We start from the raw sequence: 15,306 nt of genomic DNA, 5'->3' as shown, positions 1-15,306 counted from the left end.
AAAAGGGCTGTGTCCAGCCTACGGATCACAGGACGCTGACTAAGGAGGTAAGTATGCACATTTGGGCTGTTCTATGTCCTGTCTCCCTATTATAGTTTGTCAAATACAACATAAACTGTGTAGATTTTATATCTTTGCTTTATATTTTCTAACAAATTTTCAGTCGTATGTGCGGATGGGTGTAAGTCGCATAGGTGGCAAGCCAATAAATAGTTTATGAAGTCAGCATTGCACAAGGAAATCAATAACACACACACACACACACCTAATATCAAGAATATATATATATCCAACAAAGTAAACGTATATTAACAAATAGCTGTAAACAACCTATGACAGAGACATAAAAAACAAAATGTATATACAACAAAAATGATTCTAATAATCTAACCCTTCCCTTGTGAAGTTATGATAAAACATATATGGTCCATTAATGCATGAACAAAAGGACAACCAAACCATAAAATGGGATCCAATAATTTTATAAATTCTGAAAATAATTAAGGAAAGGACCCCATAAATTTAGACATTAAGGTTTATGACATTACATTAGTAGAGCATCAAATTTTTTCCAGAGTCAAGCATGCCATCACATCAGATGACCGTTAGCCCCTTTTCCACTGCCACCTTGTCAGCATGCCAGTCTCAAATTATGTCATTTCATGCCGGGGATTAACCACCTCGACCTTTGCTCATATCCCTGGTGTTTGCTGAAGCCGGAGTGCTGATAAAACCAGTGGAAAAGGGATAGAAGAAAGTCACCCATTTCCAGTTGAAGGTAGAACACTCTGATCCCCAGGGATAAGTTGTGTCCCAGTTAAGGGTGGCCCAGCGGAAACAGCACACAGGGCAATTAACTGGGATGCCAGCAGAAAAGGGGATATTGAGTATGTGTTGGAAGGACAACATCCTTCCATCACACAAGTATAGCTCTTCTGGGACTGTAATCCAGACAAATTTAAATCAGCTACTTACTTATTCCAAATAGGGCAAAAAAAAGGATTAGGAGCCAAATTATTATGAAGGACTAAAGATAAGGTACAGAAGGTACTTCCCCAATAATTGAAAAGGAAGGAACGTGACCAAAACACATGAAATAATGTACCATCTTCAGTCTTACATCTACTATATTTTGACAAGAAATGTAGGCTCTAAAAGAATTACAACACACAGAAACCAGTGCACGTGTTTTTCAAAGGATGGGCCCCAATATAAAAAGGTGAAAGTGGCTGGGTGGGTCATGCATTCAATAAGGGAAAAAAGCTTGAGAAAGACTTGTTTGAGAGGAGTCATGTGATGGAGTAGTGGCCGGTTGGGAAAACCAGCCCTCTCCAGGAAAATCAGAAAAAAAGTTAGGAAAAAGCAAAGCATAACAAAAATAAAATATAAGAAATAGAAGATAAAGATTCAGAGATGAGAAAGAAGATGGCTTCCAAGAAGGAGAAAGTAAAAACAACTGGAAAAAAAGTAGAGAAGTCGCCAGAGAAGAAAGAAGACCTTACCTGCATGAAGGAACAGGTCGCTGTGGTGGCAAGGAGCGCCCATCCCTCGAGGTCAGTGCCTGCCCTGTGGAGACTTGACTCACCAGCCAGTGCACTACAAAAATGGCTCTTAGAGCCAAACAAAAGTGCGCAATCAAAGGAGAAAGAGGACACCGGGAGGAGGGGGCTCAGCAGAGGAGCGGGCTGTCACAGAGTGAACAGCTGAGGGACGCCCGACACCAAGGCGTTCAGCTGGAGGACGAGGAAGGCAGCAGAAGAGGGAGCGATGAAACAGACGAGGGAGATAGACGGAGGGATGACCGGCAAGAAGCACAACAGACGAGCAGCCCAGGAGGGGAGGACCAGCAACAAGAGGCTCAGCAAGAAGAGGCCCGACAAAGAGATACAAGCAGCTCATCAGGAAAAACAGAAGAGACACAGACACAAAGAGAAAAAGACCAAGATCTTCACAGAGAGTTAGAAGGTAAAACTGATGGACAAAGAGAAATAAAAGGTAAAACTGATGAACAGAATATAGATAAAGTCTTTTTTGAAGAACAAATGAGATCACTAAAAGAATGGTTATCGTTCAAGACAAGAGAAAATATACTGGAGCGGGCAAGGAATAAAGTTAGAGAAGATAATAAACCATTGGAATACAAGGGTCAAAAAATATTTTTTGGATATAAGTTTTGAATTCTTAAAGAGGAGGAAGGAGTTTAATATAGTGAAATCGATTTTATGGAAAAAAGGTTACAAATTCATGTTAATACATCCAGCCTTGCTTAAAATATTTATACCCGGGGAACAAAACAGATTGTTCTCGGATCCAGAGAAAGCACAAGAATTTGCAGAACATTTGCAGGTCAGGAGAAGAGAAGAAGAGATGTAACAAGAGTGAAGAATGGTGATAAAGTATATATAAAGATGTAAAAACAATGTATATGTAAAGAACTAAAGAGGGAAAAGAGAAGGGAAGGAAGGGAGTGGGGGGGGGGGAAGAGAGCTTTGTTATACGTGTTAAAAATAAAGTGTTTTCTGGAGAGGGCTGGGTAGAGGGGGAATAACCGTCACTACAAAATCAGTTGACGCTTTGAACAAGATCGCAATCCAAATGAAAAGGGGAGTTGTGGTTGCTAGGCAAAGGATATGGGGCAACTCAGAGAGGGGGGAACTTTTGGGATTAAGGTATTAGTGGATGTGGGAACTGTGGGGGTACTTTATGTCTTAAATGTGTTGTCGTACATTAAGTGTAATGAGAAAACTAAGAGATGAAAATGGGGAAAGGGGGATGGAGGTGGCATAGAAGTGGAAAAGAGGTGTATGCAAGATATAAGATGGCCATGTTGACTATAAACATTAATGGAATATGTAACCAAATTAAAAGGAAGAGGCTACTAAAGTTATTGAAGAAGGAAAAAATATATATAGCATTTGTGCAGGAAACGCATCTAACTGAAGTGGAACATAACAAACTAATGAGAGACTGGGTAGGACACGTATGGCAGCATCCTATAATTCAAAAGCTAGAGGTGTAGCCATAGAGACTTGGGAATACAGGTACAAATCTAGGAAAATGGAGACACGGGTAAATAGGGTAGTGAAGAAGGCACTTAGCATGCTTCCCTTCATTGATTTGGGTATGAGCACAAAGCAGAAAAGTTTTGTTATATCTATTCATGATATAAGGTTCCCCTTGGAGTGTGCTATTCTATTCATTAAACTAAAGAAAGATATCATGAAGCTGAAAAGTATGCAGAAAGGATTCACATGAATGTGAATTACAAGGACAGGCTGAGACTTTTCTCCCTGGAGTATAGGAGACTAAAGGGGTGGGGGGGTTCTCATAGAGGTTGAGGTGTGGAGGAGTGAAAGTCCTTTTTTACCTAGATATTAGTGTGGTGCTATTAAGTCACAGGAGAGAATTCGACCAGGTAAAAAAAATCTAAGGCAAAAAGGGAGTTTACCCTCCTTCACTGCAGGAGGGGAAAAAAAGGTTGTTTTAAAAAATTTTACAGACCCTGGGGAGGCATTGGATTATGTGGAAACCCTGTCACCCTCCCAGGACTAAATATAAATAAGGGGGAAAAGGGAATTAATGGAATTATTGATTGTAGATACTGTAAATGTTATGATTATGAGGGGAATGTTTTATTGTGTTTTATTTTGTTACCATCTAAAGAAGATTGGTTAAGTTGAAAGAAAAATTAATATGGGGAGCTCGAAGAAAAGTGTGGAGGGACTAGTGTAAGTGCTAGATGGATGCATTAGGCACACCCCAAAATGGCACGGGAATTGGTGCCAATATTTCAGGTTTTGCACTGGTAAGAGTAGATGCAGATTAGGGGAGAAGAGAAGGGGAAAGGATTAGTTGGGGGTATTTTTTGTACTTCTTTGAATTGTTGTTTCTAATATTTTTAGTTTACTTAGGTTTTGTTTGGAGCATGATCATCTGTGCCAGGTGTCTACAGAAGACAAGTGGAACAAAAGATAAGTATCAGAGGAAAAAAAGGAAGAGGGAGAAAACAATGGAAGGGCTTTTGGGTAATGGATAATGCAATTAAATTTGTAAGCTTCAACATGAATGGGATAAACAGAATGATAAAGAGAAAAAGGTTTTTGGCACTTCTTAAAAAATTGCAAGAAGACAGTGTTTTTGCAGGAGACCCACCTTACAAAGCAAGAGCATACAAGGTTAAAGATGGGGTGGGTGGGCCAGGTGACGATGTCCTCCTTCAACTCCAGAAATGGGGAAATGGCTATCATGACAGGGAAGAATGTTCACCTGTGGTGGTCCAGGGTGTGGTCGCTGACCTGACTGGGAGATTTGTGATAATGTATTGTCGAATATACTCTGAATCATGCAGACCTATGAATATATATGCCCCGAATTTTGATGACAAACAATTTATACAAGATATATTCTTACAGGTAACAGAGAGGGATGAGAATGTCTTGATTGGAGGGGACTTCAATTTTTGTCTGGATCCAGTCATGGACATGTCAGCAAAGAAAGTCCACTCTGGCCATTATGAAAGAGCTGAATTTATAGATGTCTAGAGAAGGAAACTTATACAAACTCAATTATCTCCCTTTGCTCCGGAAGATTGAGGAGGAACTCGGTAGATGGAGAACTCTGCGCATAACTTTTGTGGGCAGAATTAACTGTGTTGAAATAAAAGTGATGCCAAGGCCACAATATGTATTTCACTTGTTACTCATTTCATTGCCCCAGGGCTTTTGTAGGATGTCAACGGATGTGCCAGAAAGTTCCTGTGGAATGGTAAAGTGGCTAGAATTTCCATGGAAAAATTGACTTGGGATTACAAATTGGGGGGTTTAAAATTGCCAGATTTCAAAAAAATATTACTGGGTGGCCCAGGTGAAGTTTATCACCTCACTCTTTGAGGAAGCCTTCCCCCCCCACCTCCCACCCCCCCACCCCCCCCCCCCACCTCCCCACTTCCTGGGCACAAATTGGACTATATACAGTAGGTGAAAGGATAGCAGGAGAGTTTATATATAAATGGGACACTAAATTAATTTCAAAGAAAACGGATAACCCATACTAAAGCATGTACTTCAGACATGGCAAACAATAAATCAATGAATTGGATTGAAGGTGGGGTTATCTCCCAAAACACCCTTGACCCAGAACAACTCTGGACAATAAGATCCTGGACACCTGGAGCCAGAAAGGGATCAGGTGTATTGAGGATTGTTATAAGCGAGGGCAGCTCATGTCATTCTGCAACTAAGATCTTTTTTTGAGGGGAAAATTGGGACCATCTATGACCCTGCCTGTGTGTAGTGACATGGAGTTTCTAATTCAAAGGGGGAAATGTATGCAGGTATATCTCCATGATGTATTTCATATTCCAAAGTGAGGACCTGAAGCTGGGCTTTACATAGATCAAGGGAAAGGTGGGAATCAGACTTGGGCACAACAATCCACGAGTGGTGCTGGTCAGATCTGTGCCTGGACAGTGTGACAGCTGTTATTAATCCCTGGTACGGGTTGGTGCAATACAATTTCCTGCATCAACTATTCCGCACACCACAAAAATTACCTAGATCCAAACCAGAAATCTCGGAAATGTGCTTGTAGATGACACTTTCCTATTTCCCAATTTCAAAACATGTCATCTTCTAAGAAATGTAAGCTTCAATATTCTGAATTACAATTTTATCACTCCAAAATTTGTAATTGCAGCTTTATGTAGCCTTTAATTAGTTGATATAAAGGTATAATATTTGCATAACTTCGCATTGAGATTTTCATAATGATGAATTAACAAAACATTCAATTATATTTAAAGACATAATGATATAAGAAATGATTAAAACTAATAAGATGCTAAGACAACGTGATAAGATTAATTCAAAGAAAAGTATTTTGATGCTTACACCTCCTCCATGGTTCGCCCGGATATTACAACATATGACGTCATAGTAACTATGAAAACTCTACATACAACAATCTTTCTTAAAGGGATAGTCACAAAATTAACAAAAAGCAAAACACAAGGTTTTAACCTTTACAGTGCTTTAAGTGTGTTGTGGAAATTGGAACCTTTATCCATTCATCCTGGCTGTACACAAAGATCCTTCTGGGAGGCATTCAGAAAAAAATTACAAAGGTGAATTTTCCACAAGAGCTGGAATTGTACCTTCTGGGAAACATTATGGATGTGTGTTTTAAACTGTCCATGTACCAAATTCAGTTCATGAAGGTCGGCTTGGCGGTAGCCAGGAAATGTATAGCGGTCACAAGGAAGTCCGACTCCCAACTAAATATTACACGATGGAATATGGAAATGCAGAGTTGCATTCCCCTGGAGAAAATCATGTACAATTTAATGAGGCAATATGACACATTCGTTAAGAGTGTGGCAACCTTATCTGACATATACTGGTTTGCAGATATGACTATCCCCCTTCGGAATAAAGGTATTGAAACAATCCATGACAACAGGGAAACAATTGGGATCAATGAAGTGGGACATGGCACAGACGACAAACACTTTTAGCTGGTTTTTTTTAATTCCTTACCTTTTGTTAATTAGTCACCTTGGTTGTTTTTCCCTAGGTTTCTGTAGAGGTCATTGATCCCACCAGTATTTGTGTTTTTTGTATCTGTATAATTTATATGACTTTATTCTCAATTGTATATGGGCAAGAGGATGGGGAGAAATAAAAATGGACTCTGTCTGTCATATTGTTGTTGGAAGAGATTGATTGTTTGAATCTATACAAGTCTTAGAAAATCAAAATTAAAATACTGAAAAAAATATCCATTGTCCAAATTTCACCCTCTACATTGGAACTATTTAACAATTACGCAAAGCAGTTGCAGAATTTTAAAATGTTTGTCCATTCCTGATTCCCTGTTTGATCATAAATGTTACATTGTCTCTAAATATTTTTCTGAATGCCAGGGTAATCTGGATTGTACAATAATAGAACAAAGATCTGTTCATTGTTCCGGATTTGATTACACAAGGACGCACCCACAGGGCAGGAACAATGTTGTCTTTAAAAGTGAAAAAGGTAACTTAAGAATATAGACTTACCAGTGTAATTGTTCCCTTCACATCACCACTAAAGTTAGCTTTGGCTTGGATAAACTCTCCTTCTGTAGCCTTCACAGCAGGCAGATTTGCGCATTGAAAACTTTTGCCCCCCGCATCATTATCATGGCAAACAAAAGAAAAAGATTTATGAATTAGAAGCATGTCAAAATTAATTCAACAGTTCTTCTGGTAATTCCACAATTCTAGATTTATTTTAAAGAAGTATTTGAAGTCTCACACTAGGTAAACCAAGAACTTCACAAGGTAGAATATTCTATACAACAGGACTTTAAAAACTTCAACATGTTCCCTGACCCAGCTACCACTCAAAGTTAAATCAATTAAAAACTAGAAGTTTGAGTTCGGATCCAAAACATATGCAATAGTAACATAGGTTAGCACTTCACACGTTTAGGAATAGTGCAAAACCAAAATCACTTTGCATTTGAACAATAAGGAGAATTGTATCCAATTTGAGGAAAAGTTTTACACAATCTGTTGAACATTGAAAATAACCAAAAGAGGATACTACAGGTTTTACCACAATACTCAAAAATCATGGAATCTATTCACTAAGATTGGTGAATTCAGAACGAGAATTCTGAAGCCAGTACAGAGAGATATACCTGCTGGTATTAGTAGAAAGCAAGTACAATAACACAACTGACAGCAGAATCTTTCTCAGAATAACTGTGCAAGAGAGATTATGTTCCTGATCGTGAAGGTAGTAACAATGTACACCACATCGGTCTTTAATTTCTGAAATTGGTCTGCCACTGAGTGGTTAAACATTTACAGTCTGTTGCTTATTGCCCTAAAGTGGTGGTAAGCCATCTCCTTGAACAGCTGTAGGTTTTTGGGAAGGTAGTCCCACAATGCCGATAAGAAGAAAGCCCCATGGTTTAATCCTAGCAATGACTAAAGGAATAGAAACAAGTCTCATTACCAACATCCAGATATAGAGAAACCAGTTGAACACAAGTGTAGCATGCCCCTCATATCATGGCACTCCAAGGAACAAGATCCTTCCTCTTTCCAAATTGCATAATGATTTGCTACTCAAAGGGGTACATGTAAATATGATTTTGCTATGTGGAGGTTTCAAGTTTAGGTGTCAGAATAGCTTTGGCAAATAACTGCACTGCATAAACTCCAATCACTGTACACTGTTGGTGGAGGAAATGAATGTTTAGGGTGGTGTGTTCTGTCCTTGATAACGTTTTGACTTCTGCCTTGCAAATTGTGATAATGTTTTGGAATGTCAGGTGAGTCACTAAAGAGAATACCCAACATCTGATTTTCTTTTCGCAGCTCTGGTATTTATTTGACTGAATTCAGGTCGAGTCTGATTGAGACGGGTTGAGCTGCTAGTCATTGGTGACACCCGTGGATGTTAGATGATAGGGGAAATTGTTAGAAAGATTTTCATGAATTTGTATATAAACATGATATATTTTGCACTGTTAAAATGTCTTCCATATTTATTATTGTTACTTTGAGGACGAATAATGTCAGATCAAATAATGAGCCAAATAGTCTGATATGATTGGCTAATTGTTAAGCAATAAAGAATTAATAGTACACCTTATGCAAAATGATACTCAGACATGATATCCCTTCAGTGTATAAAATGGGCAACAAAAGTCATGAAAAACTAATGTGGCTACTATTAGTAGTTGATGCACATAGATGCAAAACCATTAAAACCCAATTCTCCGCAAAACAGCATTTGAGTTTGAACCAATAAAATTTGTCAAGGCTTATTGAACTATCTGCATTACCCTGGTTCAAATGAGCACCTGGGAACAGAGTCACTAGTAGTATGCATATATACTGGATTGCTACCAATCAAAGCTCCTCATTTTGGGAACCAGCGATGCAAAGCACCATGGACATAAAGGCAGGTGAAAAGGTGATGACACAATGTTATCTGTACAGTTTCTGGCATGAATTTAATCAGGTGCAATGGGAATTCTTTAGTCCAACAGTTGGTGAAATAAATTGATCTGGGACAGAAACAAGAATTTATCAGAGTTGATTGCAAGCACTGGGAGGGATAGGGGTGCAATGGAGGGATGGGAAGGTAGACTATCTGGAGTCAAATATATGGAGAACCCAGATTGTAATAACTAGTTAGCCCAGAAGCTGTTGGCGCCATCAGCACATACTATCATGATGGAGAAAATCACTTGACAATTTCTACAGAAAATGTAAAAGCCCAGAAGTTGCCTGTGGGGAGTTTCTCCAGGATAGTGATCAGAAATCATAAACAATCATGAATTTCAACTACAGACCATTTTCAAAAAAAAGTATAACTGCTATTAGAGCACATCTTTTACCACAGACATCAGGGGACTTTGAGTTTATGGAGGCCATATCCAGAAAATTACTCTTATTGAGCAAAGTAATAATAGAATCTTATTTCAATTCCCTGTGAATAATAATGATAAGGAAATATTTGTGAGAGAAGAGCAAAGATTCAATTACCTCTTTTAACGAATCAAAGCATAATGTTGCCAATAGCTATGTAAAAGTCTGTAGGTCAGACAACTTGGTGGTGGCTTGCCAGCATTTGGGCTTGTTTAGGAATACACTTGGGTGATGCTGCAAGAAATCACCCGCTGATCTTTTAACCACTAATTTCTCACCAGGTCTAGCCTTGCCTTCTGTCTTCAAATCTCCCTTTTCTGTCTTCAAATCTCCCTTTCCTGCCTTTTGGTCACTGCATAATTGTTCAGGCATTCCATTGGTGATTGTTGAGCCACGAGATCAGATTTAAATGCAGCACCGTGGATCAAATACGCACCAGTGGCATCAGACAGTGATCGAAACCGGAGGGATACCAGAAGCTACAAATACTTTCCAGATGGAAGGGGAAAAATAACAAACCTGGTTTCAACTTTAATTTTCTATTAATTCTATCAATAACTATGCACTTCATGTTTTTGCAAGCATGGGTAATTAAACAGAACGCCTTTCATAAAACAAAAATATCTGAGTGTATAGGCAGAGATTCTCTGCCCTCACGTCGGAAAATTACCTTCATGAATGCTCCCCGATTATCTCCAAGGCACCGACTTCAAGCCCTCTCCGAGGTAGTGTCAGTGGCAGAGCGGTGCACTCCGCCACACATTATGACTGCCGCTGCAAGAGGCTGGCTAATGGCATCACAGTGATGCCATCAGACTACGACCCATCTCACTTTACTCTCTTCTTGACCCCCCTCAGGGCAGGGGTGGCCGACAGGGGCCATCAGAGCAGCGGGGAAATCGGGCCGTCAGGGGGCACCACCGGGGCAGCCCCACCAGCTGCTCCAGCCTCTGGACCTTCACCGGGCCGCTTCAGCCTTCAGGACCGCTCGTCGGTGCCAGCAGCTCAATATGCAGCAGACCAATGGCCATCTACCCTACCCATATTGTCAGCGTGTATTTATGGCACCGTGGTGGTAGCCAGCCTCCAGGACACAGCATGGATGCCCCAGCTGCTTCCAGGCTGAAAAGAGACATCGGAGCAGGCGTTTCAGGGTCTGCTTGGAAAGGTAAGAAAATTAGACATGCATAGGCTGACCATGAAATGTCCTAGGGATAGTGCTTTAACCAGAACTTCATTCCCTGAAGACAGTAAATCTCAATGAACCAGCAGTGTCTGATATAACCATGTTTCAGAGTCATTCCACATTTTTTTTCATCAACAAGTAGAGTAAATCAAAATGCTGAAGGGCATAGGCAAGGTCACAGTCTTTGTTCCAGGGAGTCCAAAACTAGATGACATAGACAAAGGTGAGGGAGTGGATTTAAAAAGGGACTTTTTTTTTAATTTACAGAGGGTAGGGGGAATATGGTTGGAGCTGCCTCAGGTGAGTGATGTCACAATAGTTAAAAGATGTTTAGAGAGGTATGAGGATAATGCAATACAAAAGTATTGGAGAAAACCAGCAGGTCAGGCAGCATTTATAGGAAGTAAAAAGTAACCAACGCATTGGGCCAAACACTCATCAGAAATGTGGGAAAACAGGCCCAAATAAAAAGGTGTGGGAACAAGGGGGGCAGGGGGAAGAGATCAGGCGAACAGGGATGAGATATAGGTGGAAGTACAGAAGAAAACGTCGGTACAGAGTCCAGGTCTCGCATCCATATAGGAGAGAAGGGATGACCACAGCTCTGCAGATTTTCAGCTTTGTGGAGATGCAGACGTTGGCTTGATTGAGCACTCTGGCACGCAGCCTCACCACAGCCTTGTTGACCTTGCTGATCCTGGAGTCAATATCTTTGTCCAAAGACACATTACTCAAGATGATGCTCCCCAAGTATTTGAAGCTGTTTACATTTTGTCAGCTGGGTGTCGTCAACAGTGATTTTTTTGTTCTATGGTGTTGGTGTTTGGCACGGACTGATGGAGTTCTTCAGTCTTGTTCAGGTTGATGGTCAGGCCAAAGAGCATAGTAGCATCTGAGAATTTGTTCAGCATTAACTGTAGATCACTATCTTTGTGCGCCAAGAGCGTACAGTCATCAGCAAAAGATTTTCTTGAATGACAGTGTAGAGGAACTTCGTCCATGCGTTCAAGCAGCAGAGGTCAAAGAAAGAGCCATCCAGTCGGTACCTGATGTACACTCCCTCCACCAGACCTTGGACAGCACGTGACAACATGCAAGTGAAGAACAGATTGAACAAGACTGGAACGAGTACACAGCCCTGCTTCACCCCATTAGAAATGGCAAGTGCAGCTGATGTATCACCACTGAAGAGGACCTGTCCTGTCATTCCGTCATGGAGCAACTGAATCATCTTTACAAATTTCCTTGGGCATCCGAAACATCTCAGGATGATCCAGAGAGCCTCCCGGTTTACAGTGTCAAATGAAGACGAAGAGGCTTGTTCTGCTCGATGCACTTCTCCTGAACTTGTCTCACGGCAAATATCATGTCCACTGAACTCCATTCTGGCCGAAAGCCGCACTTTGCCTCCGGGAGATTCCTTTCCGAGACAGTGATAAGTCTATTCAGGAGGATATGGTTGAAAATCTTGCCTGCGATGGACAGAAGTGAGATACCCTTATATTTTCCACAGTTTGATTTGCTTCCCTTATTTTTGCAGAGACCACATTGAGGGCTCGTAGAAGTCGTCAAGCATCTCCTCTGTGATCCAGATGTCTTCCAGGATGTCTTGGAATGTCTGTAATGCATTTGGGCTTAGAGCTTTGTGGATCTCGGCAGGAATACCATCCTGCCCTGTTGCTTTATTTGAATTCATCTGCAAGATCGCCTTATTGATCTCAGAATCTCATCAGAATGGGCAACCTCCGTAAGCCTCATCAGCTGCTCTATAGTGAACTGAAGACTGGAAGGAGACCTCAAAGTTGTCCACGCAAGCACCATAAAGACTCTGTGAAGGAAACCCTACGTTACTGTGACATCCAGCCAAGAGAATTAGAAGCTGCAGCTGCTGACAGATCCCCTTGGCGAGCCCTGTGCTAGGAAGCCTACACCAGTTTTGAAGACAGGCACTGCCAAAAATTGATGGAAAACTGTGAACCGTGCCCCCATTGTGCTAGACTCTGTGCTTCCAGTTTGGGACTCCAAAGTCACCTTCGTCTCCACAGATGAACTGCACAACGTGTCTTCTTTGAACCGAAGGACTATCAATATAGAAGAAAAAGATGAGAAGTGATGGGGGAAGAGGGACAAAAAAGGTAACTCTCTGTTAGGGGAAAAAAGTGGAGGGGCTGGGAGCTGGAGGAAAGGGAACAGAGGGATAGGGAAAGATCAGGGGAGGGTGTGAACAAAAATTGGTGGGAAATCTGCAGAATTTCTTGTTAAGCTTCATGGATAGAAATGATGGAACTGAGCCAAACAGGACTAGCTCACGCAGACAACTTGATTGGCAGGGAAAAGATAGGTTGAAGGGCCTGTTTTTATGTTGTATAACTATTATGGTAAAGATACCCTGAAATGTGAATGCACAATATTATGGATTAGGCTCTCACATCAAGTCGGTTTCCACAAGTCCACCTTATGTCATGTTAAAATAAATAATGTTGAGATAACCAATTACTAGCAATCAAAGCATATTGCACTGGTCTACACATTGAAAGCCCAATGTGTTCTAACAAATCCAAAGCACAAATCCTTCTATTTAAACAGGAATAGAAAACAATGACCTGGTGAGTCAAATGTTGAATATCTTTAGGCCCTGCGAGCGCTTGGCAGGGCCTGCTAATGCAAAGCTATATCCGCCGTGGAGAATACAGAGGACCTGATCCAGGATGCCTACATTGTGGGGATCAGGTTGAACTACATATGACAGAGATTTTTGGAGCAAGGGAACTTAGTCTGCAGAGAACAGTCGAGCTGGCAGGTGGCTCTGGAGGTGGCTCTCCACAACATGGAGGCCAACTTGACTGACAACACGGCCACCTCGTGATTACCCTGGTCGCAGCAATCCTGAGATGTGCCACCAATCCCCCACCGCTCCACTAATGACTCGACCACAGCTGCAGTGTTCTGGGAACCTCCAAAGTGATACTTCAGTGGCCTAGGCAAGCATCAGAGGAAAAGCTGCCAGTGAAGGAGTCAATCTGCTCCAGCTGTGGAAAGAAGGGCCACAACACCAAAATGCACAAGTCCAAACCCCTTCCTAGCACATGCGGGGTCATCTCCTGCAACACTGCCATCACCCGTACCTCGATAACGTCACAATCCAGGACCATTATGCCAATTTCCAGAAATTTCTTAGACAGCCAAGCTCCTTAATCTAAACTACAACAAGGCCAAGTGCGTGTTCCACACAACCTGCCTGGCCATCCTTGGTTGTATCGTAGAGAATGGTGTAATTGACCTGGACACAGACCGCATGCGACTGCTCCTGGAGCTTCCCCTTCCACACAGCCTCAAGGCCCTGAAGAGGTGCCTTGGGATTTTCCTCCTATTATGCTCAGTGGCTCCCCAGCTATGCGGACAAGGCACACCCCTTATCAAATCTACGACATTCCCTCTAGCGGAGGAGGCTCATGCAGCCTTCAACCACATTAAGCCAGACATCACCAAGGCCACACTGCATGCTCTGGACAAATCCACCCCTTTTCAGGTGGAAAGTGATGCATCTAACTTCGCCCTGGTAGCCACCTTTAACTAGGCTGGCAGGCCAGTCTCTCTTTTCACGCACCCTGCAGGGCCCTGAGATTCGCCATTCCTCGGTCGAGAAAGAGGCCCAAGCCATTGTGGCAGTGCAGCACTGGTGCCATTACCTGGTCAGTAAGATACTCATTTTGCTGACTGATCAATGTGCTGTTGTGTTCATGTTCAACAATCAACAGTGGGGTAAAATCAAAAAGGATAAATGACTGTGGTGGAGAATAGAATTATCCACCTATAACCATTTGACATCCTGTACCGGCCAGGGAAACTTAATGAGCTACCAGATGCCCTGTCCCGTGGGACTTGTACCAGCGCCAAGATCGACCATCTGCAAAACCTCCATAATGATCTCTGTCATCCACTTTGTCAAAACACGCAACCTGTCATTCTCCATTGCTGAGTGCAAGTTGCACTTCTACCGGCCAGACAGGGCACAACTAATTAAAGCCACTCACCCCCTCAAGTGACTCAGTAACATCTTTAAAGGACCCCGGCCCTCCACAGATTGTAACATATATTTCCTTAACATCATCGACGAATAGTCCTGTTTTCCACCCTCTGCTCAGACATGACTGCCGCCATCAAGGTTCTGCACAGTATCTTCACTTTATTTGGCTTCCACAGTGACCGGGGGCCTTCCTTTATGAGTGACAAACTGTGCCGTACCTGTTGGGCAGAGGCATTGCCACGAGCAGAACCACTAGTTACAAACCCCGGGGTAACAGGAAAGTGGAGAGGGAGAATGCTACGGACTGGAAGGCAGTCCTCCTGCCCTTGTGGTCCAAGGACCTCCCGGTCTCCTGCTGGCAGGAGGTTCTCCCGGAAGTCCTCCTCTCTATCAGGTCCCTGCTGTGCACCGCCACTAATGCTACACCACATGAACATGTTTTCCTTCCCCAGGAAATCTGTCCCCAGGGCCCGTCCTGTTCCGGAAGCATAGGAGGAACCACAAGTCTGACCCATTGGTCAAAAGGGGCCACCTCCTCCATACCAACCCTCAATATGCCTATGTGCCATATCTGGATGGACACGAGGACACCGTTTCCTCAAGGGATTTGGCTCCCTCAGGGGCCATGGAGACCACTGCTGATCATCCCACACTCTCCTCACTGTTGAA

At 42.2% G+C, this 15,306-nt stretch overlaps 1 protein-coding gene across 4 annotated transcripts in view; it reads right to left on the bottom strand.

Moving 5' to 3' along the window:
• Positions 1-15,306, bottom strand: part of cusr (Copper-only SOD repeat protein) — an 86,708-nt gene that overhangs the window by 58,267 nt on the left and 13,135 nt on the right. For all 4 annotated transcript variants that reach the window (XM_069900091.1, XM_069900092.1, XM_069900090.1 and 1 more), the window contains exon 3: positions 7,055-7,154. In XM_069900091.1, the coding sequence (XP_069756192.1) occupies positions 7,055-7,154 (100 nt within the window). The remainder of the gene's footprint in view (positions 1-7,054; positions 7,155-15,306) is intronic.

The sequence above is a fragment of the Narcine bancroftii genome, chromosome 10, assembly GCF_036971445.1.
Source record: "Narcine bancroftii isolate sNarBan1 chromosome 10, sNarBan1.hap1, whole genome shotgun sequence".
Classification (NCBI taxonomy): Eukaryota; Metazoa; Chordata; class Chondrichthyes; order Torpediniformes; family Narcinidae; genus Narcine; species Narcine bancroftii.
Note: the sequence above shows the minus strand (reverse complement) of the source record. Positions and strands in the feature narration are given on the sequence as shown.